Genomic DNA, 26,533 nt, shown 5'->3' with positions numbered 1-26,533 from the left:
AAAAAAATAATAATAATAATATTTTTCTACTTTCTGCTATAAATAAAAGCCAAGTAAAAAAATTAAAAAATCAAATTTTTTATCATTTTAGGCCAATATGTTTTCTGCTACATATTTTTGGTACAAAAATCCCAATAAGGGTATACTGATAAGCGTGTCCCTAGGGGATGCTTTCTAACTGTGTGGGGGATGGACTCACTAGATGAAAATAGAGATATGTGTTCCTGAATAGAAGGAACATAGGATCCCTGTGTTCATCTCTGACAGAATGGCAGTCTGCCTTGTTTACATAGGCAGACCGCCGTTCTGTCTCCACGGGGAGCAATCGCGGGTGGCTGGCGGACATTGCGTGATATCTGCCGGACCTGCTGATTGGCTCCCCCTCTGGCCAATCAGCGCACGCGTGCGCCCTCCACTGGCTTTTGCACGAAACGACATACAGGTAGGTCATTTCATGCAATATTGCCAACCTGCTCCATTATGTACTGCTGGCAGTCGGCAAGTGGTTAAACAAATCCTACGATCTGGTATCGTACGAGAAAAAATTTTGAGCTTGTCCCATTGGATAATTTTGCACGACTTGTCCTGATCAGCTCTCAAAAGCTGTGTACTAACGATCAGAATATTGTACAATCGATTCAAAAGCGGCATTTTTCGTACGATTTTCTGATCGTGTGTTTATGGGCCTTTATGCTACTACAGTCCATTACAGCACACCCAGCAGCTGCATTGTTCTGCAATAGAAATGGTTGGTTCGGGCCAGCTCTGTTAAACTGCCAGAAAATCAGTGTGATCCTAGCTTCTTCTTTTAGCTGATAACACATTGTCTTTACTGCAATGAAAAGCTAATGCTAGCCATACACACTATTCGTTTTCCGGTGCCGCTGTACTAACGATCTAACATTAATAGAGCAAATCACCCCTGCTGAGCTGTTGTGTTTTGACAGGAGGGACTGGGGACAGGGGACTGGGGACTAACCCCCGCCCCCCTCCCCCCTCCCCCCACCAGAACACTCTGGCCAGCGCTCTCTGCCATTGACTGGGAGCACTGATTGGGAGTCTGGTTTTCCAGCATGCTCATCCAACAGAAGCTGGCCTTGTGTCGAACGGGCTTGCATACACACACCCTGTATGAACTTAAAGCGGAGTTCCACCCAAAAATGGAACTTCCGCTTTAGGTATTCTAACCCCCTGACATGCCACATTTGGCATGTCATTTTTTTTGGGGGGGGGGGGGGGGAGAGGGTACCTAGTTTTTACAGGTACCCGCTCCCACTTCCGCTCGGAGCGCCGCGGCGCCCTGAACGGAAGTTCTCCTCTCCCCCTCCCTCCCTGTAATCTTCTGGGACATGTCAGAGGTCCCAGAAGATTGCCGGCCAATCAAGACGCGCAGCGCGACTCGTGCATGCGCAGTGAGTACCCGGCTGTGAAGCCGCAAACTGTCACAGCCAGGTGCCCACAGCAGTGATGCCGGCGCTGAGGGAGAGGATCGAGGCTTCGGGCGGCCGCATCGCTGGACCATTGGACAGGTGAGTGAAATGGCTGGAACTCCGCTTTAAGGGCTTTAGGGGAGGTGAACAAGAGAAAATCACTAGATTCCTCCATCCATGCTAAACAGTGTGGATGGAGAAATCCCCAGAGCCTGCTATCGTACTCAGGCAGCCACATCTGATATGATGTAGTCACTGTTCTGTTGCTCATTTTTTTACCCAGTGCAGTCAACGTTTAAATCGGCTTCTTGCCGAGCTGGGTGATGCTGACAATACCACACATGGCTCAAATTAGCTGAAATTCGATGGGGTCTATTGCCAGCTTGTGCAGCACTGTCAGTGCTGCTTGTTGGACAAAAGAACTCTGCCTATATCTCATCCCTCTCCAGATGTATACATTGCTATCTCTCTCAGGAAAACCATGTTGCTGCCTTGACTCCCATAAGCCTGTCCACAAACTGCATAGGAAAGGATGTTGGGAGATGTAGTTCTGGGTGGTGTGCCTATATCCTTAGGTACGGAGCTTTCAGCAGACACACACATGAATTTTACAATCCGGGTTATGATGTTTTCTTGCTACAGAAGCAAGATGGAAGAAAAAATATAATGCTGGGACATGCTCTAGAATGGTGAAGGGAGGTGTGGAGGTAAATTTGGGTAATGCCTTGATATAATCTTTGTGTGAGTTTAATGAAAATGTATTTGTACAAGCCTCCAGAAAACTGTTACAGTTTCCCATACATAATCTGTGCTTGCTTACCAATCTTGCACAGCATTGAAGGACTCCAGATTGGAAATATCATACATAAGCAGGAAACCCATGGCTCCGCGGTAATAGGCGGTGGTAATGGTCCGATACCTCTCCTGGCCAGCTGTGTCCTGCATGGATAGGAACAGAGTGTGAAGGTTAAAGCAAGGCCATTGTGACTCTGATAGCGTGTTCCAGCTGCAGATCACAATTCTGGGGAAATTATAACGCATAGTGAAAACTTATATGGAGTTATTACTGTAATGTACAATTTAAAAAAACGAATTTACATTTTTCACCTTCTACCTGATCTTTTAATTGCTGTGGTACTGTATGTAGATGTGTTATGCTCCTCTGTCTGTATAATTACCCCATCTAGGATATCTCCTCTATTTATCTGTATTCCAGCTGCACGATTCTGGATAAAATGAGAATCACAATTTTTTTGCTCAGAATAAGGAGCACGATTCTCGGCGTAACATCATCTTTCATATTATACAAAAAAATTGGGCTAACTGTAATTAATTTAAGAAAAACTAAACAGTAAAGTGTTTTCCCAAAAAATTGCATTTGAAAGACCGCTGCCCAAATACAGTGTGATATAAAACGGCCGCCATATTATTCTCTAGGGCAAGAATGGGCAAACTACGGCCCGCGGAGCGCTAGCTAATTTATTCATTTACAGTGGCGGCCGGTCCTAGGCTTCAGCAAAGGGTGGACCCCGGGAGCAGAGCAGTGCCCACCCATTGTGTGACAATAGCGAATGAAAATTCGCTATTGTTACACGGATCCTTCTCCTGGGCAATCAGGAAGCGGGTCTAATACCTGCTTCCTGATTGGCCGCAAGGCAAACCCCATGCCATTGGCCGAGGAGGAGGCGGGAGGACTCGAGACGCAGAGGGACTAAGGAGAAGCCGCCGCCGCTGCTGCTGCAGGTAAGTGCACTGGTCTCGGGGGGGGCACACTGCATTGAAGGGGGCACGCATGCTGGTCTCAGCAATGAAGGGGGCATGCACGCTGGTCTCTGCATTGAAGGGGGCACGCACGCTGGTCTCTGCATTGAAGGGGGGGCACGCACGCTGGTCTCTGCATTGAAGGGGGCACGCACGCTGGTCTCTGCATTGAAGGGGGGGCACGCACGCTGGTCTCTGCATTGAAGGGGGCACGCACGCTGGTCTCTGCATTGAAGTGGGCACGCACGCTGGTCTCTGCATTGAAGGGGGCACGCACGCTGGTCTCTGCATTGAAGGGGGCATGCACGCTGGTCTCTGCATTGAAGCGGGCACGCTGGTCACTGTTTTGAAGGGGGCACACTGGTCACTGTGCATTGAAAGGGGGCACGCTGGTCACTGTGCATTGAAAGGGGGCACGCTGGTCACTGTGCATTGAAAGGGGGCATGCTCGTCACTGTGCATTGAAAGGGGGCATGCTGGTCACTGTGCATTGAAAGGGGGCACGCTGGTCACTGTGCATTGAAAGGGGGCACGCTGGTCCCTCTGCATTGAAAGGGGGCACGCTGGTCTCTCTGCATTGAAAGGGGGCACGCTGTTTGCTGCATTGAAAGGGGGCACGCTGGTCACTCTGCATTGAAAGGGGGCACACTATACCTTAATTACTGAAGGCCCCTTTCACACTTTTGTGACCTCAAAGTCACGCAATTTTTTACAGCGTTTTTTGCCTTCTACTCTTGGTCAGGCCCCCGGGTCCAATATAAAAACCCATTGCGGCCCTCGAGTCAAAAAGTTTGCCCACCCCTGCTCTGGGGTCTCTGCTAAAAAAAAAAATATATATATATATATATATATATATATATATATATATATTTGGGGGTTCTAAGTAATTTTCTAGCAAAAAAAATACAGATTTTAACTTGTAAGCAACAAGTGCCATAAAAAAGGCTTAGTCTTTAAGTGGTTAAACTGCCCTCATTTACATACCAAAGTTCATCTCTTTGATCTAAGAGCCGGTTCACATTTGTGCGGCTGCGGCGTTCGCATGTAATGTCGGAGCGCACTGCTCCTTCATTACATGCGATCGGCTGTGCGGTGCGAGTTTAGCCATACACTTTGTATGGCTAAATTCGCACCGCACCCGCAGCAAACACGCACAGGACCCTTTTTTGCAGCCGCATCAGGATCGGATCGCACAGCGGTTCACACTTGTGCGATCCGATCCTGTGCGAACTGCAAGATCGCACTGTGATATGCGATCAAACTGGGGGTGTCGTTAAGATTACATTGACACCCCCAGCGTATCGCATATGGCAGTGTGAACTGCCGGGGGTGCGTTTGCGATGCGGGAACAGGCTGCGGATTCGCAGCCTTCCAGCATCGCATAAGTGTGAACCGGGGCTAAAAGTACAAAATGATACTTTGTTTATAGTTATCTCCCAGCGCTCAGCAATGTTGATAAACATTTGCCTGAAGCTCTTTTTTTTGACAGCTGTGAGTAAGCAGAGAACGGCTCTGCACTGTATGACTCGTGGAAATGCCAGATTATGATCGAGGGTTGAATCGAGATCACGATTTTTTTAATGATTAATCGTGCAGCTCTTATCAGGATGTATATCACTCCTGTCACAGAAACATTCTTAATTAATCTCAGCCATACAGAAATATAGGGAAAATAAAATTTTCTCACACTCTGGGCTGGTAAACTTGAGCTGCAATAAACAGCCAGGCACAGCCATTGTGCAGGATTGCTGGGTAGGAAGCAGAGTCTAAAGATGTGATGAACAAATATGGCTTCCCCCATTAACATATATAAATACATACTATATGCAGAAACAAGGTGTTCAAAAGAATAAACACAAGCCAATGAAATTGTTGACATTTAATTGATCACATTCAAATTCATAGCTAAGATAACGACTAAGCAGAGCGCGCCCAATGACTATATATATGACTATTTAATTTAATTTATGCAGCACTGCCTATTTACAGTATCTCACAAAAGTGAGTACACCCCTCACATTTTTGTAAATATTTTACTATATCTTTTCATGTGACAACATTGAAGAAATGACACTTTGCTACAATGTAAAGTAGTGAGTGCACAGCTTGTATAACAGTGTAAATTTGCTGTCCCCTCAAAATAACTCAACGCACAGCCATTAATGTCTAAACCGCTGGCAACAAAAGTGAGTACACCCCTAAGTGACAAGAAGAAATTTTTATTGCAGAAGAGACATACTCTGAACACGGAACAAGCCAGGGAGATAATGTTAGCACTGGCGAGGAAGCATGTGGGTGTCGCTTCACTGGAGGGGAGATATTTTACTTACTGTGCCTGTTTTTTTTTGTAGATTCTTTTTATTTTTTTCATAAAGAAAAACATACAGAAATAGAGCCTCTGGGCATACCCCAGCTCAAAAAAAAACCAAAAAAAGTACAAGAGAAAAAGGAACAATTACGAAATAGAACAAACTTGCTGTATTAAGGAGGTATATTGTGTGCTTCATAAGGTGTATATATGGCGTTTTATGGATAACATATGATCAGAGACCTGTGGTCTGTGGCTAGTTGCCCCCTTTGTTATATGTTAAAGGACAGGGTACTCTAGGATGGAACATTCACAGGAACCTCTTGTTCAACAGTGGTGCTATCTGTCTCCAACCAAATATTCCAGACTTTGTTGAACTTTTCAGGACATCCTCTATTGAGATACGTTTCTTTATATAACGGAATTACGGAATTAACCAGTGACTTCCACATGTTAAGGGTGGGAGCATTGTTTGCTCTCCATTTAAGCACAAATAATTTTCTTGCATAAAACAGGAGAAGACCCAACAGGGTGCGGACCACCCTAGAGTGAGCCAAAGCATTTACAAGCCCCGAAATGCAGACATCTATTTTTTGTGGTATAGGGATGGTGGTTAACTTAGTGATGAAATTCACAATACTTGACCAGTAAGCTTGAAAGAAGGGGCAGTGCCATATCATGTGCAGGTATGTGGATGTAACTGACTGACATCACCAGCATGTCCCCGGTTTATCTGGGTATATCTTGTGTAATCTGGTTGGTGTTAGATGGAATTAAACTGGGTCAAACGGTCCCTGGAAGAAACCAGGTGAGTGAAGGGGTAGTCCCAAACATCCTCCCAGTCCTCAGAATCCAGTTACCCAGAAGGCCTAAAGTCCCTCCAGGCCTTTATGTACAGTTGGCTGTAGTGCTCTATAAATAGTTGAGAGGGGCTTCTTAAGATTTTCATCCCGCCTGGTAAATGGTCAGTGGGGCATTTCCAAATTGTGCCTGAAAGGCATGGCGGAGATGATTGAACTGGAAAAAGTAGGAGTTGGGTAAGGAGAACCAGGACTTGAGTTGATCAAATAACAACAGCAGACTCCTCTGACATATTTGGGACAGATAATGAATAACCCTGGAAGCCCACACCAAGGGCCCAGGCATAGAGAAAAATTCCGGTAGAGCTGGGTTTAGCCATAGGGGGGGAATTTGGGGAGTGTAAATTTGAGACATTTTTAGTATAGGGAGTTATCGAGACCCATGGGCTAATTACCGTTTTCATGGAGACTGTGAGGGGATGAGGAGCTCCGATGCCTCAGAAGAGTACACTTCTCAACGCCTCATAAGATCCCACCAAGTCTGCCTCCAGGGCCACTGCCGAGTTGGAGGCATGAGACACCAGCCAATTATGGCTATATGACTTACTGCGACTTTTAACCTAATCCTGAAACTTAAAGCGGTCGTAAACCCTCACATATACCCAGTGAAGTGACTGGCCTCAGATGATACACAGAGTTGAAGCAACTCTCCCTACTTGTATATCTGCTGTCTTCCCCTTTCTACACTTTGGAAAGTGAGTGCAGATCGCAGAGCTGTAGTCTAAATAGACAAGCTTAGTGCTTATCTCCCACTAAGCTCCCTCCGTAACACAAATTCTCAGCTACTGTTATCTCATGTGTCGAGAACTTGTCAGAAGTGACACATGCTGATAACAGAGGAATGGAGCACCAGAGAGAAACTGCACTTAGAGCTTTGGAGAGAGATAAGTAAACACTACAGATATATGTGCTTAGCTCAAATTTCATGAATGGAGTTTACAACTTTAACACCTAATCTGCACTGTTTGCTTCCCAAAGATATTGAAAGCTACATTATGCATATCTTCAAGATGACAACAGTCAAATCTGTTTTTTTTGTATGTATGTTTTAATGCAGTGGTAATCAATATGCTTGATGAAGAGGGTCTCAAAACCTCTCCAAAGGGCCACACATAATACTCAGTGAATGTACCACTACAGAAAGCTATGAGAGACTGCAAACATGCTAGAGGATGTTGGAGACAGGAGACATGTTTTAAGGCAGTGGTTCTCAAATCCGGTCCTCGGGACCCACCAACATGCCAGGTTTGCAAGATAACTAAATTACATCACAGGTGATCTCATTTGCTTCTCAGTGATTGCAGTATTCTAGTCTGCATCCCCCAAGGTAATACTTAAAATCTGGCCTGTTAGTGGGTCCCGAGGACCGGATTTGAGAACCACTGTTTTAAGGGACAGTGATAGACTGGAGACTCATTACATAAGACTGATAGAGATCAGGGATGAGCTTGGGTGTGTTCGGATCCTATCCTGAACCCACCTGAGCAATCATGCCAGGAAGTTATATCTACAGTACCAATCAAAAGCAGCAAAGGCATTCCCCAACTCTGCAGTATTGGGAATTCCTCAACCACTTATAACTGGCCAAGTACAGTGACAGCTTCCTGGTGAGTTCGCTCAGGTGGGTTTGGACTAAGATCCAAACAAGCTTGAGCTCTTCCCTACTAGGGATCACTGTTTTTACAACCCCTTTACAAATGAATGCTTCTACATTTGTTCTCTGAACAGCCCCCTAAAAATTAAAAAAAATGTTGGCACATTTGATATAAATCTCAGCAAGACCCATAAGACCAGGAAAGAGAGAAAAGTAGGATAATGCGAAAAATTGAAATCAAGCCATTTAACTAGTAAAAGGCAGTCGAAGGGCTCTTTCACACGGAGCGGACCGCATTGTGATCCGCTCCGGCCCTTTTTTTTTTTTTTTTTCACGGAGCGGATGACACTTGTGTCATCCGCTCCGTATGTCCGCATATCACCCCATCCGTTTGCGGATGATATACGGACATAATGTAAGTCTATGGGCATTGCGGATGTCAGCGGATGACACCGCTGACATCCGATTTTGCATCCGTTCCGTTTTTTTAAACGGAACAAAAATAGGGTTCTGTTCCATTCCAAAAAACGGAACAGAACTGAAAGGATGAAAATCGGATGTCAGCGGATGGTCATCCACTGACATCCACAATGCCATTGACATACATTATGTCCGTATATCATCCGCAAAAAAATAGGATGATTTGCGGACATGCGGAACGCCCGTGAGAAAGGGCTCTTAAGAATATTTTTCCTTCGCTGGCCAAAGTAAGCATCTAGGTAAGACTACTGTCTGGAGGAACCACAATGGCCACATAAGTGCCAAAGTTGGGCACCACAAGTTGGGCTCCAGGGTTCTAGATGTATATTATTAAGAGCTTGTGTCAATGGAAAAATGAGCCTTTGGGTGCATTGAGCTTGCATTTGAGATCAGTTTGAGACATTTCTAAGATCATTCACAGGTGCTTCTGGCTTCCTTCTCTGCTGCATCATACTCTTTTTGCATTCACATTGATTTTTATTGGAAGAAAAGCCCATGTAGGCAGCTTCACGGAAATCTGATGGCTGTAGACCAGGGATCTCCAAACTACGGCCCTCCAGCTGTTGCGGAACTACATGTTCCATGAGGCATTGTAAAACATTTACAGATATGACTAGGCATGATAAGAATTGTAGTTCCTGAACAACTGGAGGGCCATAGTTTGGAGACCCCTGCTGTAGACCAAAAGAAAGCTATGCTGGCCACAAATATGGCAAATTTCAGCCAATTTCAATCTTTTTCGACCAACATTTGATTTAAAAAATGACACAGCCAATGACTGCAACCTACCGCTGACAGTTTGTACAAACATCTTGAAGTCATGTTATGTATCCTAGATCAATTTGATTATTTTGGTGATTGCCAGCTACTTAAAAGTGGTTGAAATTGTCCAAAAGTTGCCATGTGTGTGGCTAGCATGGTATTCTAGAGAGGCATACAGGAAAAAGAGACAAAATCTAGAGACAAAAAAAGGGGGATCAATATAAACACAACTACACTTTCTAATTACATTCTTCCTATATATGTTGCCATTATGCTTCTGAGTGGATTGTCAAGATTAGTAATCAATTAGAAGAGGATGACGTACACTGATGATGCTGCAGACAATGACTCACACAGCCAAGCATCGCAACTATTATACATTTAGTAGAATGTGGTTTATGTTCTGAACGGAAAGCAGCCAAAGGAAATGCCGCATTAACAGAATAGCTTTATGCTTATATCCTATGGTAGTGTGTGTGGACATCACAGAATAGGGCAGCACAGCATGCAATATACTCGGTTTCCCATGGGCAACTCCACCCTACTGGTTGGAGAGAAATCAAAAAAGCAGACAGGGGTTCTAACCTTTGCCAACTCTATACAAAGCTAAAAAAGAAAAAAAATTCTGACTGTAGTTGACCTTTAAGAAGTTAAACATTTAGGCACACCAACTGGCAAAGCAACAGAATATCTTGAAGGGCTACCCTTTTAACCACTTATATGTCCCTTTTCCTGCCTTCACCTGCCACTCAGGAGCGTGGGAGGGCACGGTGCCACCCCAGGTGGAAGCGCAGAGGCGGCTCTTTAACCACTTGCCGACCGCACTAAAGCCGAATGACAGCTACAGCTTGGTCGTCCAGTTCTAGGAGGGTGTCTATTTTAGAACAGTGCCCCCCGCTGTGGCGTGCCCCCGGTGCGCACTGTGATTGTTGTGTCCTTTGGACATAGCTGATCACAGATCAGGGTAAAGAGCCAATCACAGCGGCTCTTTACCATGTGATCAGTTGTGTCCGATACAGTTATTCACAATGTAAACACAGTTTCTGGTTATCAGCATTCCTTTCCTCACGCTGTCACAGCATGAGGAGAGCAGAGCCTGTAACTAGCAAGTGTGAGAGAGGACATCTGCACTGATAATCAGCTCACTGATCATCAGTGTTCTGATTATCAATGCAGTCCCAACAGTGCCCATCAGTGCTACCTATCAGTGTCTGTCAGTGCCCATCGGTGCTGCCCATCAGTGCTCCCTATCAGTGCCCTTCAGTGCTCATGCTCTGCCCTACTGATCCCTGTCCTATACCCTGCTGACCCCATCCTCTGCCCCGTTGACCACATACGTGGCACTTGGACGAATCATGTCTCAGGGTCTGATGAGGAAGCCGCAGCTGTTCACTGTGAACAGACCCTGAGACAAGAACTGTATACCGCGGCTGGGGTGGGACAAATTTAAATGGGGGGGGAGGGTGCCCGCTTTTAGTCTTGCCTAGAGCAGCACAAAACCAAAATACACCACTGCTGCCACTCCAATCCTCTGCTGGAGCTTGGAGTCCAAAACGCTGGGTAAGCTGCATGCCAGATGATGTTAGAGCAAACACAGGATTGATGGCGTCCTCTTCCTCCTCATGTGAGTTCAGGCTTGGTGATTGGCCATTCATTCTCAGGAATTGCATCCTGGGAGGAGTTCACGTGCTTCCCCAATGCCAAGAAATGCGGGGTATATACTGATGCCTCAAATACAGCAGCAGGGGACTGCAGGGAATTTGAATATAAGTGGGTCATAGGGTGAACTTTCAAGAGGCTATGTCAGGCTCCTGTGGCCTACCTGTTGTCAGCATTCCCTCCTACCCCTTGCAGGGGAGAGGAGATAGAGCTCTGATGATGACTGGTAATGCCTGGGAGTCACTCATAGGCTCCGATCCGTTCCCTCCTACCCCTTGCCGAGGAGAGTGAAGGGAGCATTTTTAAGAGTTTTTTTTTTTAATTCAACTCGTGTGAACGCATCTGTCCTCATATCAGAATCTTGTCATCCTCTGCACAGCAACACTCAGACTAGGTGAAGAAGCAGCACCAGCAATTAGAGCACCAGCTATTAGGCTGTACTCACCAATTAAATAAACCTATTATATGCAATCAAACCAACAGTGCAAAATAATCAGAATATAATGCAATCCAGCGACAATTAATAGTTTACACATATTAAAATTATAAGCGTCTCCAGGAAGACGTCAATAGACGAAACGTGTGTAGGGCGAGGCTTATTTAGGTTTTGTTAATTGGCAGTCACTAATATTTTGCTTAATACCAGAGCAAGTGCTGTTATTCATTTTCTATTTTTTGGAGGGCATTTTTGCTCTGTTATAAATAGCTGCTGCACTTGTCTATCAGTTTATTTGTGGCACAGTTCACAATTTATTCAATCAGGCTATGATGGAGGCACATGTGTGGGCACAGAACATACTGACAAAATGAGAGAGTGCAGGGAGCAGAGGAATGACCTCATCAGTGTGCTGCTCCTCCTTCACTGCCCAATCAGTGTTTTGACCAAACTGTGCTGCAGCAATGCAGGTGAGGACCTGGCTGTGCTGTCTAACAGGGGTGTCTGGAGCACAAGACTGGCCGAACAGAAATACATAATACAAAGTTCAACTTTAAGGTTAAACTGTGTTATAAAAAAATAAACTGTAGTACACAAGCAACAATGGGTTTACAGAACATTAGGTGCTTTTCCACTGCATGGAACCGAACAGTTCGGCTCGCTTTTGTGCTTTTCCACTGCTGGTACCGCATGGTACGGTGTAGGAACGGTTCGGTACGGTACGGCGGCGCTTTTCCACTACATGGAACCGAACGGTACAGCTCTCTAAAACAGTACCACCTCGATTGTGGTTCCAAGAGGTACCATACCCGGTACCATATCCCACAATCCTTTGCATGCAGCTGACTGTTTGTCACTACTAGCCACTGATTGGCTAGTAGTGACAAACAGTCGGAGAACCAGTCAGAGAATCGTTGTTATCCCACCCACTTACTTTAGTACTACTTTTAGTGGAAAAGCAAACCATACCAAACCGTACCGAACCGTTCCAACACCGTACCATGCGGTACAATGCAGTGCAAAACCAAACCGGGCCAAGCAGGGCCGAGTAGAGCCGAGCCAGTACTTGCAGTGGAAAAGTGCCAGAAGGTTTTCTTACCCAGATCTGCAGTTTCACTCTCTTCTCGTTCCTGTATACGGTCTTCACTTTAAAGTCTATCCCCACCGTGCTGACGAAGGCTGAAGTGAAGGAGTCATCCGCATAACGAAAGAGAAAAGACGTCTTCCCCACACTGCTATTCCCGATAATCAGGAGCTTAAACATGTAATCGAAGCTCTGATCGGCGGCATCTTTCTGGGGTTGGCGCGGGTCGCTAGCAGATGCCATCTATGGGGCAATAAACAAATGAAATAATAAATAAATAGTCTTCTTACTATACATCTCACAACTCTTTCATATTAAAGCAGTATTAAATTCAAAAACAAAGGTTCAATATATTGCAGCTTACCAGTCTTTAAATATGGCATGTACTTTTTTTTTTTACAGCCAATAACAAACTTCCTGTGTTAGGGTGTCTCCACTCTGGATGGAAGAGCAACAGAGACACCCAGGACCGCTGATAAGGCAGCCCTACTGTATTGGGCCCAGGCACCTTCAGTTCAAGCAGGTGGGCCGGCTGTCTTATTGCAAACACCAATCCTCTTCTGCCTACCCATTGCAACACTGCCAGCTTCTCCTCCTCTTTCTCCCTCTGACTGCACTGTAGGGGATGGATCCTAGCACATGTGCCCCTACCATCTGCTCCGGGCCCCCTGTGTGACCCTTTCTCCCGCAGCGCTGCCGGCTTCTCTCCTCTCCTGCCGGCAGCTGCTACAGGCACACAAGGGGATGTTCCAGGATGGAGCATGGGGGAAGGGGCCAGTAAACCTGTCATTTAACAGCCTCTGTCTTTCCTGAATGAACACAGTGAGCGATTGGTACCAATCACTCCTGTGCCCATTCATCACTGAAGCATAGTAAACTGTGTTTGCTATGTTTCAGTTTGTGAATGAGCAGGAAGCCTCAGATCATTTCCTATTCATTCATCTGTGAAGCTGAGGCTACAGAGAAAGGGACTGATACATCTATGTCCTCAGTCACTTGTGGCCAGGATGGGGGGGGCTCTGTCAGGTGGGCTGCGTGGGGACCCGTGATTTCTAACAGCAGCCCTGAAAACACCCTAACAGCAGCATTGCCAATGAGGGGGGGGAGGGTAGTGTTAGATGCATTACAAATTTAGATCGACTTAAAGAGGAGCTCCAGTCTCTGAAGTTAAAATTAAAAGTCTTTTATTAAAAAAAAAAGTAAAAAAAAATAAAAGATTTTTAATAAACAGCCACTCACCTAACCCACGATCCAGCAGTGTGCTTACCCCAGTCGTGTTCTCCGTGTGTCCTCAATGTTGGCATCTTCACAATGGGCACCTGGCTGTCCACTGCGCATGCATACGCTCTGTGACTGGTCATGTGTCCCAGAAGACTTCGGGGGGGGGGGGGGGACTTTGGCTTCCAATCGCCTAAGACGATCAAAGCATAAGTGGGAGCAGGTACCTGTCAAAATCGGGTACCAGCTTCTCTCCTCCTCCTTAGAAGCTCAATTTCACAAACAGGAGCTGGGGAGGAGCCCTAAAGCAGAACTTCCCCTCTTGGGTGGAACTATCAAAATTAAACCGAACTCCATCTCATACTTTATACACATTACAGCAACAGGTGTTTTTTTTTTTATTTTCTTTTGGGATAAAGGTTTTACATACAGTAGATGAATAAAAGATGATCATTGTGGGCACCCCTGTCAGTGGTAAATGGTTTTTCTCAAACCTCTAACTGCCAGTTTTGCAGGACAGTTTGGCCTTTTGAGAGAAGTGAAAAATGACAGACTTACTGTTTGGACCTTTTGGAGGTGAAAAAGAAAAAAAGCCTAAAAAGAAAATGAATGCAGCCCCCCCCCATTTTAGGTCCTAATCACACAGGGCGATTAGCTGCATGCCCTGTGCAGGGACGTACTTTGATGGCGCTGAGATGTGCAAATGTTATGTAAATCGCTGTGTGGCAATCCAAAAGATGTGTACTAGAACATGTGGCTGCACAGACACTGAGTCCCAATGTGACATCGTAAGGTGCAAGTGTGTGTACGGGAACTCACCCTGGGTGCACCCAGGACCATGCACCCTCATGGATGTCCCATTGGGCTGCATCTCCATGTCCCAATACACATGAATGGGACTGCTGGCACAGGGATGCATGCAACACCTATTCATCCCTGCGCCAGTAAAACATGGCATGCAACTAATCAACCCGTGTGACATGCAACTAATCAACCCGTGTGAATGGGGCCTAAGAATTGGTAGGCTGCAATTAATTATTTTTTGTTTTGGGGTTTAATACTACTTTAAAATGCATCTGTAGTCAGAAAATTGCATGTTGTACAGGAATGGTAGGCATTATCCCCCCCTTCCCATCTATAAAAGCTTTGAAATGATCACATTGCTGCCTCTTTAAAAATTCTCTTATGCGTGCATTAAATACAATAAAGTCTACTAAAACTACAAGTCCACAATTAAAAAAATCCTTATTAAAGTGCAATGTTCAAAGTGCATAAAACTCCTTAAGGTGCTGAATCCACGGACTAGGAGCTTCTGAAGACGCCCAGTGGGAAGGACGAAACGCGTCAAGCAAGGACGTCCTATTACATTATAATATTTATCATCTAACACACTTCCACAAGTGCAAGCTGTGGTTTTACCCACTGGCTGCTGGTTGCTACTGCATTCTGTAATGATATACAGCGTCATATGGAAGTACAACACACAGTGGGGGACCAGGTATCCAACACATAAGTATGTTGGATGCTGACTACATTTCAGCCAGCATACCCATTCAAGTCACAGTTAGTGGGATAGGTAAGTATTAGTTATCTTCCTTTTCAGGGTCCTTTTAAAAAGTTTTGTTTTGGCAACAAAATATGGCCTTGGCACAAAGTAACAATTCAACTTTTTCAAAACCTGCTGTCTTCAGCATACACCAGAAGGCAGAAGCCACAATACGAACGTCATGATGTTCTTCAAGCGTCATCAACCCAATATTGCAAGAGCTGCAGGGGAAGGTTGGCCAAAAGTTCCCAATCTTTCCCAAGCTAGATGAGATTTATTGAGTCTTACAAGTGTATTCTGGGTCTTCTCTGGGGGCATTCTCCTTGTAGAACATGCTTAGCTCGGCTCTAAGATGGCAACCATTGCTTTAAAGCAACAGTTAGTCTATTCCAATATTTTCCTGGACTTGTATAATCCTCAACTTAGTGTGGAACATCAATGCAGCAATCCTGCAGATTACCCTTTTTTCTGGGTCTTGCATCTACAGCTTTGTTTTGGTGGTGAAGGTTGCCTTTTCAAGGTGGAGGGGTTAAAGTCTCGGAGATATCAAGGCTATGCTGTTTGGAGCCCTGTGTGCTTAACAGATCATCAACAAGGCTAAGGGGAGAGGCCAAAGAGCTTTCTACAGAAAAAATTTCCATACAATAACTTTTTCCCCCAGACTCCAACATGGAAATCATGCTGTGCCACTCTCATAATCTTGCTAGTCAGTCAAACTAGAACCTCTTTGTTGGCCTGGCATCTGTAGGGTAAGGATTTTGTAATATGGGATAGGTCTAGATCAGGCATCACTAAATGGCAGACCGTGGGCCAAATGCGGACCACCATACTTCTATTTGGACCGCCGCGGTCCCGCCATTTAGGAGCCTTTTCTTCCCCCTGCCGTCGCTCTGTAATCCTCACAGAGCCAACAGCAGGAGGTGGGACAGTTCTGGATGGAGGACAGAGCTGCCCGAGGTTGAGAAGCAGGTGATTGGATGCTAGGATGAAGGATAGTCCTAGCAGCTAATCACTATCTTGCGACGCCTGCCTCAATTTAGACAGCGCAGCATGTCTCCCTCCGATGTGTCTGTGTAAAGTAGGACATTGAGGGAGATGAAGTTAAACAGGGCTAAGGACTGAATTTGGGGGGGTTGCCGATTCCGAGGATTGCAGTGATGAGGACATCAAAGTGGGGGGATCTGAGGACTGGAATGTGGGAGAGCTGAGGACTGGAATGTGGGGGGAGCTGAGGACTGGAATGTGGGGGGGAGCTGAAGACTGGAATGTGGGGGGGGGGCCGAAGACTGGAATGTGGGGGGAGCTGAAGACTGGAATGTGGGGGAGCTGAAGACTGGAATGTGGAGGAGCTAAAGACTGGAATGTGGGGAAACTAAAGACTGGAATGTGGGAAAGCTAAAGACTGGAATGTGGGTGTAGCTAAGCACTCAAATGTGGGGGAGCTGAAGACTGGAATGTGGGGGGAGCTGAGGACTAGAATGTGGGGGGAGCTAAGGACTAGAATGTGGGGGGAGCTGAGGACTGGAATGTGGGGGGAGCTGAGGACTGGAATGTGGGGGGGAGCTGAAGACTGGAATGTGGGGGGAGCGGAGGATTAGAATGTGGGGGGAGCTGAGGACTGGAATGTAGGGGGAGCCGAAGACTGGAATGTGGGGGTAGCTGAAGACTGGAATGTGGGGAGAGCTGAAGACTGGAATGTGGGGGGAGCTGAGGACTGGAATGTGGGGGGAGCTGAGGACTGGAATGTGGGGGAACTGAGGACTGGAATGTGGGTGGACTGAGGACTAAAATGTGGGGAGAGCTGTGGACTGGAATGTGGGAGGAGCTGTGGACTGGAATGTGGGGAAGCTGAGGACTGTAAGGGGGGGGGAGACTGAGGACTGGAATGTGGGGGAATAGTGTAAATAGGGGCAGAGGACATTACTGTTAATGGGGGTTGATGTCAAGGAAGTGTGAGAACACTACTGTGAAAGGGGTGGAGGGGGATGATGTAAAGGGGGAGCTGAGGACTCTCATAAAGAGAAGATCTTGATGTGAAGGGGGAGGGGACTGTGATGTGCAGTGGGGACGGAGGACGCTGATGTAAGAATGGGTTAGGAATCTGTGCATGTGCATTAGGTGCACATGTCATGGGCTGCACTACCCGCAAGAAACCCAGAAAGAAGTCCTTTACCTATTTTTAAAAAATTGCGCCGCACCAAGCCGCATGGTGCTGCTGCAGCAACATTCTGCTTGGTGCACATGAAAATGCGCAACGCTACGGTCATGATATTCGAACCTCTGCTGGAAGAAAATTTTACTGACCGGACGTCTGTGAATTGTAATTCAATACCCCTGGTCTAGATGGACCAGATCTGTGCAACAGAGGAAGGCCATTGGAATGCAAAGATGTAATCTCTGAAGATAGAAGGCCATGACTCATCCAATGACACACACACTTATTCATTTATTTAGTCTTCTTTAAAGAAATCTTACATTACCGGTGTCTTGGCAAGACCCGAGGGCAGATATGACTCTTTTATACATATCTTACTACAGTATATATTTATATAGTCTTCCCTGAGGCACTCTGCCCCGCCAGCACATGATCTCCCTGCCTGCAGATTCAGAGTAAGAGAGAAATGCTTCAACACTTCTCTTTTAAGCAGAGTCGCTCAGTGGGAGATCTTTCCCATTTCCCCACTGGCACACAGAGCAATAATGCTAATGTGAACAGGGTGATTAGGGTGTGCCCATGCACATCCGGCACACCCTGTTTGCAAACCTGTGGAACTCTTCCTGCTCAGAAGTTCCCTTCTTTTGCCGATATAGCTGTTAACCAGCTGCAGCCAGTGTTTCTCCCACTCTCCATTTTTATCCAAGCACCTAGCTACACAAAGTAGATGTTCCAACTACTCCATTTGCATTCTCCATAATATCAGATAAATTAAAAATGAAAGAGGCACAATCACCTTGCCAATGCAGGGCAAAATGACAGTGTCTCTGCAAGAATCCCCCCCAACACCCTTTCACTCACCTTACCAATATTTCTTCACTGCTCATCCTTCTTATGCAGTCCTCCACAATATGGAGGAAAATGTGACCTTCTCCCCTGTGTCAGGGCTTGGGTCTAGCAGCCAATTGCTAGGTTTGATCACTGTCACATGAAAGGAGGTCACTGCTGCCATGTCACTTCACACTTGCCATTTCAGTGCCAGCTCTGGAGGAGAAGGAGCGGAGGGCAGAGTTTCAGCAGCCCTTCATTTGGAGGGACTTTCCCACTTTTAAAACCAAAAATTTAAAATTGCTTTCTATAGAATTCTTTTGGACATATGATCTGATTGCCCCATAGTTTTAGAAAAAAACAGCAAGCAATGCATTGAAAACAGATTAGATTTTATTAGTCTGTACTAACATATACTGTACAGACAATATCCCAGCAGGAGGGATTCCACCACCCACCTTCTCTGCGCTGGCTGAAAGAAAATAACTGTATGGCCACCCCTAAGCCTAGCACACATGGGGCATCAGTCAGTTCATTAGAAGCCCATGTGTGCAGCAGCCGGTCCGACAGAAACTGGACAGTCAGCCAGGTTCTTGCGAAGGGGCATGACCGAAGAAGGTCTACGAGTGTTGACCGATGCGTTCTGGTGGGGAGGGGTGGCCTTCCCATCAGAACACAATAGCTCAGCAGGAGGGGTCGCTGTACTAACATAAGATTGTTAGTACAGCGGCTCTTCCTGGAAAAAAAAAAAAATTACTAGCATGTACCAGGCTTTAGTCAACAGATACCTATAGCTGTCAGCAACAAGCATTAGTAGGTCCCAGTGTCAGGGGCGTAACTACAGGGGTTGCAGGGGTTGCAATTGCAACTGGCCCCATGCTCCAGGGGGCCTGTGCCGCTCCCCTGTACACCTGGATAGGAGGGGCGGCGGGGGCAGCATGTAGAGAAATCACTGTCCTCCTGCAGGAGGAAAAGGGAGGAGATTGGTTCCTCTGTATGCTGCCCCCGCCACTCCTCCTAATGATTAAAATAATACAATTAAAATACCAAAAAATAAAAACTACTGACACCAGTGGGTGAACTTTCAGGATCGCAAAGTTAACACTTGCAACCGGACCCTGGCATTCCACCCCCGTGGGGAGGCCCCAAGATGGCCGGAAGAGGGCCCACTGCAGGACCGTAATAAAGGGCCTCGCAACGAGAGTAAAGGGCCCCAGGATCAGTGGGAAGAGCCCCAGGCTTGAAGGGAAGGGCCCAGCCAGGGGTCCGGGGGGGCCCTGCATGGTTTCTTGCACCGGGGCCCTGAAGGTTCTAGTTACGCCTCTGCCCAGTGTATAGTGGTCTGTGGGGACTGGATATGCTTAAACTCCAAATTTCAGGGATTTGGCATCTCACCTTGCAATTCCTCGAGTCAGACAATTTGGAGTCAGACAATTCGCTGAAAACAGTTCACTCCCTGTGTGGCCGATATTTTATCTCAACAGTTGTTAAGCAATTAGGTACAGTCATTGTAATAGCTAATCTACCGTGCCTGTAGAGGCTAATCTACAAATCTCTCTACCTATTACAATAACCCATGGGTATTCTTTGGACTGCAGGAGGAACTGGATCACCTGGGAGGAAACTGACACAAACATGGGATACCATATATCCCAATGTGATATCCTAGTGGAAGTCGGAACCACCTACCATGTGTACTTTATGTGTGGCATCCTTTCCCTAGTAAGGTCTTTTTCTGCAGAATGGGTCAGTACACATTTTATGGAACAACGTATCATTGGTGCTGTTGCTCTGGCCTGTTTGGATGGTTCTCGTGCTAAAGAGGTCAATTTACCATAAGTTCCAGCTGCCTTTGTGCTTTCGCTGCTTGAGAATGGACATAGTGAATATAAATAGAATGTCTTATTTCTAGAAGGTGCTGTGATTGATCCAAGGAGTAAATGTGTTATTCACTTGATCATGAAGGAAATTTGTTTCCTCAATAAGGATGAATTGACATCTGTAGTATAACCATTATGATTTGGTGTATTTGGTGGACCTTTCTCTGGACAGCAAAGCTCTCAATGGAAGAAATAGCACCACAAAGTAGAACACATACGTTAGCTTTTCTGTTTGTGTTGCAGATAAAGCCCATGTAAAGTGGCTCCAACCTGCAGATGAAAGTACTAAATTCCCTTAAAGTTGTAACTTGTCCATGTCCACCTCTGCATCCCACTGTTCAACACTGGGATCCCTTGACAGGCCACTGACATGTTTCCTAGATGCTCTGCTGCAAAAGCAGCAATTTCCGACACAACCCTCAATTGAAGCAGAACTAGAGGTAAGCAGCCAAATACAAAATGTGTGGACTGTTTGACCAGTAAAAAGATTTGTCATTCTGTTCAGCCAGTCTTGACATTCACGCAGTCTGCTATACAGGCCAGCCAGGCCCTTGACCACCCTGATCATCACTGCAGTTAAAGCCCATCTCTGTTTGAGATGCAGTGCTAAGCGGGCAGACTTTATACATATTATGTGGTTTTGTCCAGTGATATCAAGATTCTGGCAGGAAATAATTCAAATATTAGCCTCTGTCCTGAATATGCCTGTACCTTTGACCCCAGAAACCTCTTTGCTGGGTATATTAGATGAAATAACATGGTCTAGATATCACAAGATAATGCTTAGAGAAACGCTGTTTATGGCAAGGAAAACAATCACAGTTAAGTGGATTCAAGTGAAGCCCCCTGCTGTTAAGAACTGGATAAGAGCGGTAAATCAGATTTTACCATTTGAAAAAGTATTGTATATGCATAGAGGATGCTCAACGAAATATAATAAAATTTGGGATACTTGGTGTCAATCAACATTAACCAATGGTTGAATATAAGGAGATAACCAAGAGGATATAGAGGGATGCACATAGTATGATGAGGAAATAAATCTATGATTGCAATGGATCAAGGGGTTGGGGCACACCAGGACAACGGCGATCAATTAAGCTAAATGGATATACCTTGGCATAAAGAGATTATGAATACTAAGTAAACAGATAATTATTTAGATATTGTATAATTTTTTTATTTTATATTGTTTTGTCCCTTTGTTGAAAGGACATTTGGAATGTTCGTTTTTATGCACATATTGAAATAAAAAGAATTGAAAAAAAAAAAAGCCCATCTCTGGGCAAAGCTCAACCCCCCTGCCAGCTGGCCAGAGTTCTGCTTTAAAGTAATACAGATTGGTCAATGACCCACCTCATCCTGTGTTTGGATAGTGAAGCTGCAAGTTACTGGAGAGATCACGCTACTCTCTTCTATCGGCAAGCTCTTTGTGTTATGTTTGCCCCACACATTAAAATCGAATTGTGCAACATCTGTACATTTCCCAACACATATAAAGTGTGAGAACCAGCTTCCCAACCCATTTTATTTATACCTAATCAGGCATCATGCACAACGAGGTAGTAAATCTAAGGGGATTATGCAATCACTGTAATTGCTCTGGAGAGCTTTTGGTTGGTAGCACTTGGCAATAGACTAGAATTCAGTTGGTTCACAGTGCTGTACTTCCTCTCCCTGTCTAAAATTGGCCATACACTCTTAAAATTTTGTCCAGTTCTGAATGAACCTGTTAAAAGGACCCTGATTCGCCGCCAGCAACTGCCCCCCCCATCATCTTCCTATAATAGGAATGATATAGGGCAGTGGTCCCCAAACAATGGCCTAGGGCAGCCCCTTTCCTTGCCTTTTTCTGGCCCTTTAGGTACTTTTCCGTCCACTGTCTCCAACAATAGGACATAATTCCTCCTACTGGCACCAACAATCGGGCACTATGCCTCCCACTGACACTAATGAAGGGGCATCAATACTCCCACTGACACCAATGATGGGGCACTATTCCTCCCGCTGACACCAATGATGGGTCACTATGCCTCCCACTGACACTAATAAACGGGCATCAATGCTCTCATTGACATCAATGATGGGGCACTATTCCTCCCACCGACACAAATGATGGGGAACTATTCCTCTCCTAATACCAAAGATGGGGCCTTGTTTACTCCCACTTGCACCAATACATTTTATATTCCTATTGCCCAAGTCAGGCTTTCTGAAGTGTGAAGGATTATAATCTGGCCTTTTATTTAGAAACCCCTAATATAGGGCACCAAACACCTGGGAAGTGGAGGGACGCCACAATCTTAGTCACTCACATGACCCCAGCCTGAGGCCCACCTTAAATAAAATAATAGTTGTCCACTCAATAAGCCATTTTATTGTTTTCTTTGTTAACTGACAACATGAATAGATTGCACCATTCCTTCCAATACACCATTATGCCTCTTTCTCCTTGCATCCGACATCCAGTTCCCTTACTGTGAATTGCCTTAGATGGGCTCTCTGATGGGGCCTATGCCGGGCTGCCACAAAGCGCATTCTTCACTTGGGCTGTAACCTCACATAGCACTAAAATGTTCCCATCAACCTCTGCTCGAAAGTTCTTCTAGTCCCAGACTATAAAAGGAGAGGCTAGCCTCATCCAAAGTACAAACCCAAGAGAGGGGTTTCCCTAAAAAGGGATCTAATGCCCCGTACACACGTTCCGATAATCGGACGACTTATCGTTCGCATTTTGTTGCATGATACGAATATCGAATTCAACAATGCGTACAAACTGTATGATTTTTGTCGTACGATTCTGGAAAAGCTTCCTGGTTGCTTAGCTACGTATCAGATGGTGCAAAATAAAACAATGGCAGCCAGGCTTTTTCGAGGCTATTTTAGTGTTTCTGAGCATGCGCGGTCTTTGTCGATCGACTTTTAGCGTACGAAACTATTATCGTTCGAGAAGATGTCGTACGACAGAAGTTTTCCTGTTTGTCCCTTCGGATTTTGTTGGACCAACTGTCGTGATCGGCTGTCGAAAGCTGTGTACTAACGATCAGATTATCGTGAGATCAGGTCGAAAGCGAGTTTATCGGAACGTGTGTACGGGGCATAACCCAAACCCACAATTCACTCAGGGTGTAGGGTGAAGGAACAGGCGGAGTATTGTTGGTCAAACAGCGACTGCATTCAATCAGATGCTGGGACTCTTCAGGTATTTTGACAGTTGACATTCATTGCGTGGATAAAGGAATCTGGAACATTTTTTTTATATATTTGTGTGGCCAACTTTAGTCCTGCCATGCAGGGTATAAGAAGAGACAAATATAAAAAAAAAAACTGATTGAAATACTACTTAAAAATACATTTGCTATCTATACTTACTGTAGCAGGGTGACCCCGTGCTTCTCTGTAAAACGGTGGTTTACACCAGATTTTGGAGGAAAAAAGCACATTAATAAAGCAGGCGTGTGCTGCATTTACTGTATATGAGAGCCAGAGATAGAGCTCAGGGCCCCATCCTCCTGCAGGCCCCATCCTCCTGCAGGAGGTCAGTGTATGCGAAGGGAGCCATGTGAGGCGCTGGAGCACCATGGTTTCCAGGTCGGGACAGAGGAAGGCCTGAGCCTGAGAGAAAGTCCATGAGGGACAGAGAAACAGCTAGGAAGCTGTAAGGAAGACACAGAGCTGAGGTGCAGCAAGAGGACCAACAAGGTACTAAAGTTCAGGAGGGACCCTGAAAAGGTACTTGGAGCAGTAAAGTTGCCACAAGAGGGCCAGGAGGCTGAATGTATGTTTTTGCAGTGATGGTGAGAACCCCCTGCATGGGAATACATACAAGTGTGAAGTTTTTGTGTTCATTTAAATAAATGTGGGAAGAAAAGCCCCAAAAACTACATCTGATGTGGAGTAACCTCACTGTTTTGGCACTACCATTGAGCTAAGAAACCCCAACATGTCCCATTACCTATATAATATATGTGTATCATTTATATCTGCCAATAGCAACCATTCTCAGCCAGTTTTCCGTGAAGTCCTAGGGTTCCTCCAGAGGTTGCTAGGTGCTCCCTGAGCTATGGCCAACTTACCCCCCATTTATTGGTGCATGAATAGCTCCAAGACCAAAGCCACTTGTCATGGCCAGCTGCATGAACCTAATGATATTTTTAGCGGTCTGTAAGTGGGGGTATTCTGACCACCATTGTAAGGGGTATTTTTCTCACTGACTCCCAAAGTAAAGGGCATTTTCCCAATTAACCCCACTGATTTTTTTTAACTGGGGTTCCCTGAGATCTGAAAACAAATAGTTTTAGGGTTTCTCTGGGGTACAAAATGTAAAAAAAAAGCTGGCCTAAAGGTTCACGATGAAATGAAACTAAAGTCTCAAAATACTTACCTCCATTCCAGTGATGTTCTGTCTGCAAGCTGCCTTGCAAGCATTAACATCTTCTTGGCTTTTTCTGGCTGTGGATTCTTTAGCCATATTGATTGGTCGGAAGGGGAAGGATAAAACTCCAACGCGAGTTCATTTATTCCGTCACCAAGTTATGCCGAGAATGTATGCGGAGATGCGCATTCGCACCTTGACGTTTATTCCAAAGGTGATTGTCAATAGGCAGGTAAGTTTGTTTTGTGGAAATAGAGACATAGCATATCTGTTCTGCAATAAAGAGCCTGCCTGCATGCAATTTTTAATTTTATCACATTAGCTCCGCTTTAAATCTGTAACGTCCATGACCTCGCTGAGAGGGGTGGGGCAATGCTGGGGGGTGTAACACAATAACCAATAATTGCCTAAGCAAGCCTTTTTCCATTCCTTAATTCTGTACAGAGAGAAAACCTTTAACAGCAATAATACCAAGGAACAATGTCTCATTATACATCCTTGTTTAGCAATGGAAAATGTTCATGAAAAAAACGAGAGCAGATCTTTGTGTAAATAGACTGTGACAATTGTATACAATAAAGCTCCAAAGATAACATGGCAGAACCATACGCCCTCCTTCTGTATCACCTGGCTGATCAGTCAGCATTCAACACAGCAAATGTCTGTACAAAATCAAACACTGACTGTACGAAATGCTTTTTATTTCGATATTAAAGAGACCCTGTCATAAAATAAAATTGGTAGTTTTCTGTAGGCCTCTTATTTCTACCTCCTATCTGTTCCAGAGCTGCATCCTTCTATAATGCCCCTATAAATGGCCCTTGGGATGAAGGAGAGAAAAATCAACCTATTCCCCCATTTCCGCCAACATCATGGATGGAGGAATCTCCACTGCCGGTTATTGTTTTCAGACAGCCATAGCACCTGCAGCTGCCTGAATACATTGGTGCTGCCAAACAGTGACTGGATCTCATGGGATGCATTTCACTGTTCGGGTCATAATTTTCCAAACTGCTCAGTCAATTCTTTAAAAATGATTTGACAAGCAGAGTGGTGCCAACGGGGCCACCCACAGCTCAAACTTTGGCCATTTTAGCATGACTAGGGCATACCAGAGGTATTGCCCACTATGCTCCCATAGACCGCAATGGCCAATATTAACCTCACTTGCCATTTATACCTAAAATGATAAAACCGACACACCTTTATGGAGTAAAAATTGGACGTATAGGCCTTTTTATTAACCATAAATAACACAACAACATTCCTTAGAACAGAAATATAGAACAATAACAGTGATGACCCCCTAGGTTGCCGATCCTTGGAGGCACTACCAAACCAGCTCAAAATTGTATCTGCAGGACCACTTAAGGGCCCTCAGCCGCAGAACACGGACTCATGGACAATACCAAATTTCCCACAGACACCTTTATTTCCACAAATTCTCATTTCCAGCCACTGTTAACTAGGATAAACCATAGGACACCATACCATAGATGGGTCCTCACTCTGATATTATTTAAAAATTTGGACGCCTCCTAGGACCCCAACCGCCAGACCACTATGACTATCCAATAAGATCCCCATCACCAGGGTGGAAGGGTGGGAAAATTCTTCTTCATTCAGTCCTCGAGTGCCCCTTCAGACTTCAAGTTCCCACTCCCCACATACGTTGCCCCACCCAATCACTATCTCTACACATTTTAGCCCTGCTGACTTTATTATGTTTTAACCATCTAAATGCTGCTACCCTAGTCATGCCAGCCCTTCGCTAATTTTTTTTCTGCTTCGGGCCCTTTATAATGGCCTTGAGGCATTTGACACTTCCAGGAGTGTCAGATGGCTATGTCTCCTACCATGCATGGTTGTTCCTTCCTACCATCCCCATGTCACTCTTGAGTCCTGTAGTGACATTGGCGTTGATGGATGGAACCATGCCCCATGGCAAGGGACAAAGGCACATGATAATGCTAGTAGTGTCAAAAAGGTAAAAACAATGATGGGGGCCACAAGGCCTGCCATAGATAAGAGTATACTACCTCCTCTCCAACACTGAGCTGCCTTTTGCATTGCTTTAGAGACATGACAGGGTCTATTTATTGAGGATCTTCACTCGAAAGCAAAAGTACCGCTCATCTACCTCCCCACCTCTGCCTC

General features: G+C 45.4%; 1 protein-coding gene across 1 annotated transcript in view; it reads right to left on the bottom strand.

Moving 5' to 3' along the window:
- Positions 1-26,533, bottom strand: part of LOC309553289 (ras-related protein Rab-3D-like) — a 102,995-nt gene that overhangs the window by 5,472 nt on the left and 70,990 nt on the right. The window contains exons 4-5 of the mRNA XM_082254302.1: positions 12,390-12,617; positions 2,251-2,369 (exon numbers count right to left, since the gene is read on the bottom strand). Of these exons, the coding sequence (XP_082110428.1) occupies positions 2,251-2,369; positions 12,390-12,617 (347 nt within the window). The remainder of the gene's footprint in view (positions 1-2,250; positions 2,370-12,389; positions 12,618-26,533) is intronic.

This window comes from Pelophylax lessonae (assembly GCF_965119305.1).
Source record: "Pelophylax lessonae genome assembly, chromosome: 4".
Taxonomy (NCBI): domain Eukaryota; kingdom Metazoa; phylum Chordata; class Amphibia; order Anura; family Ranidae; genus Pelophylax; species Pelophylax lessonae.
Note: the sequence above shows the minus strand (reverse complement) of the source record. Positions and strands in the feature narration are given on the sequence as shown.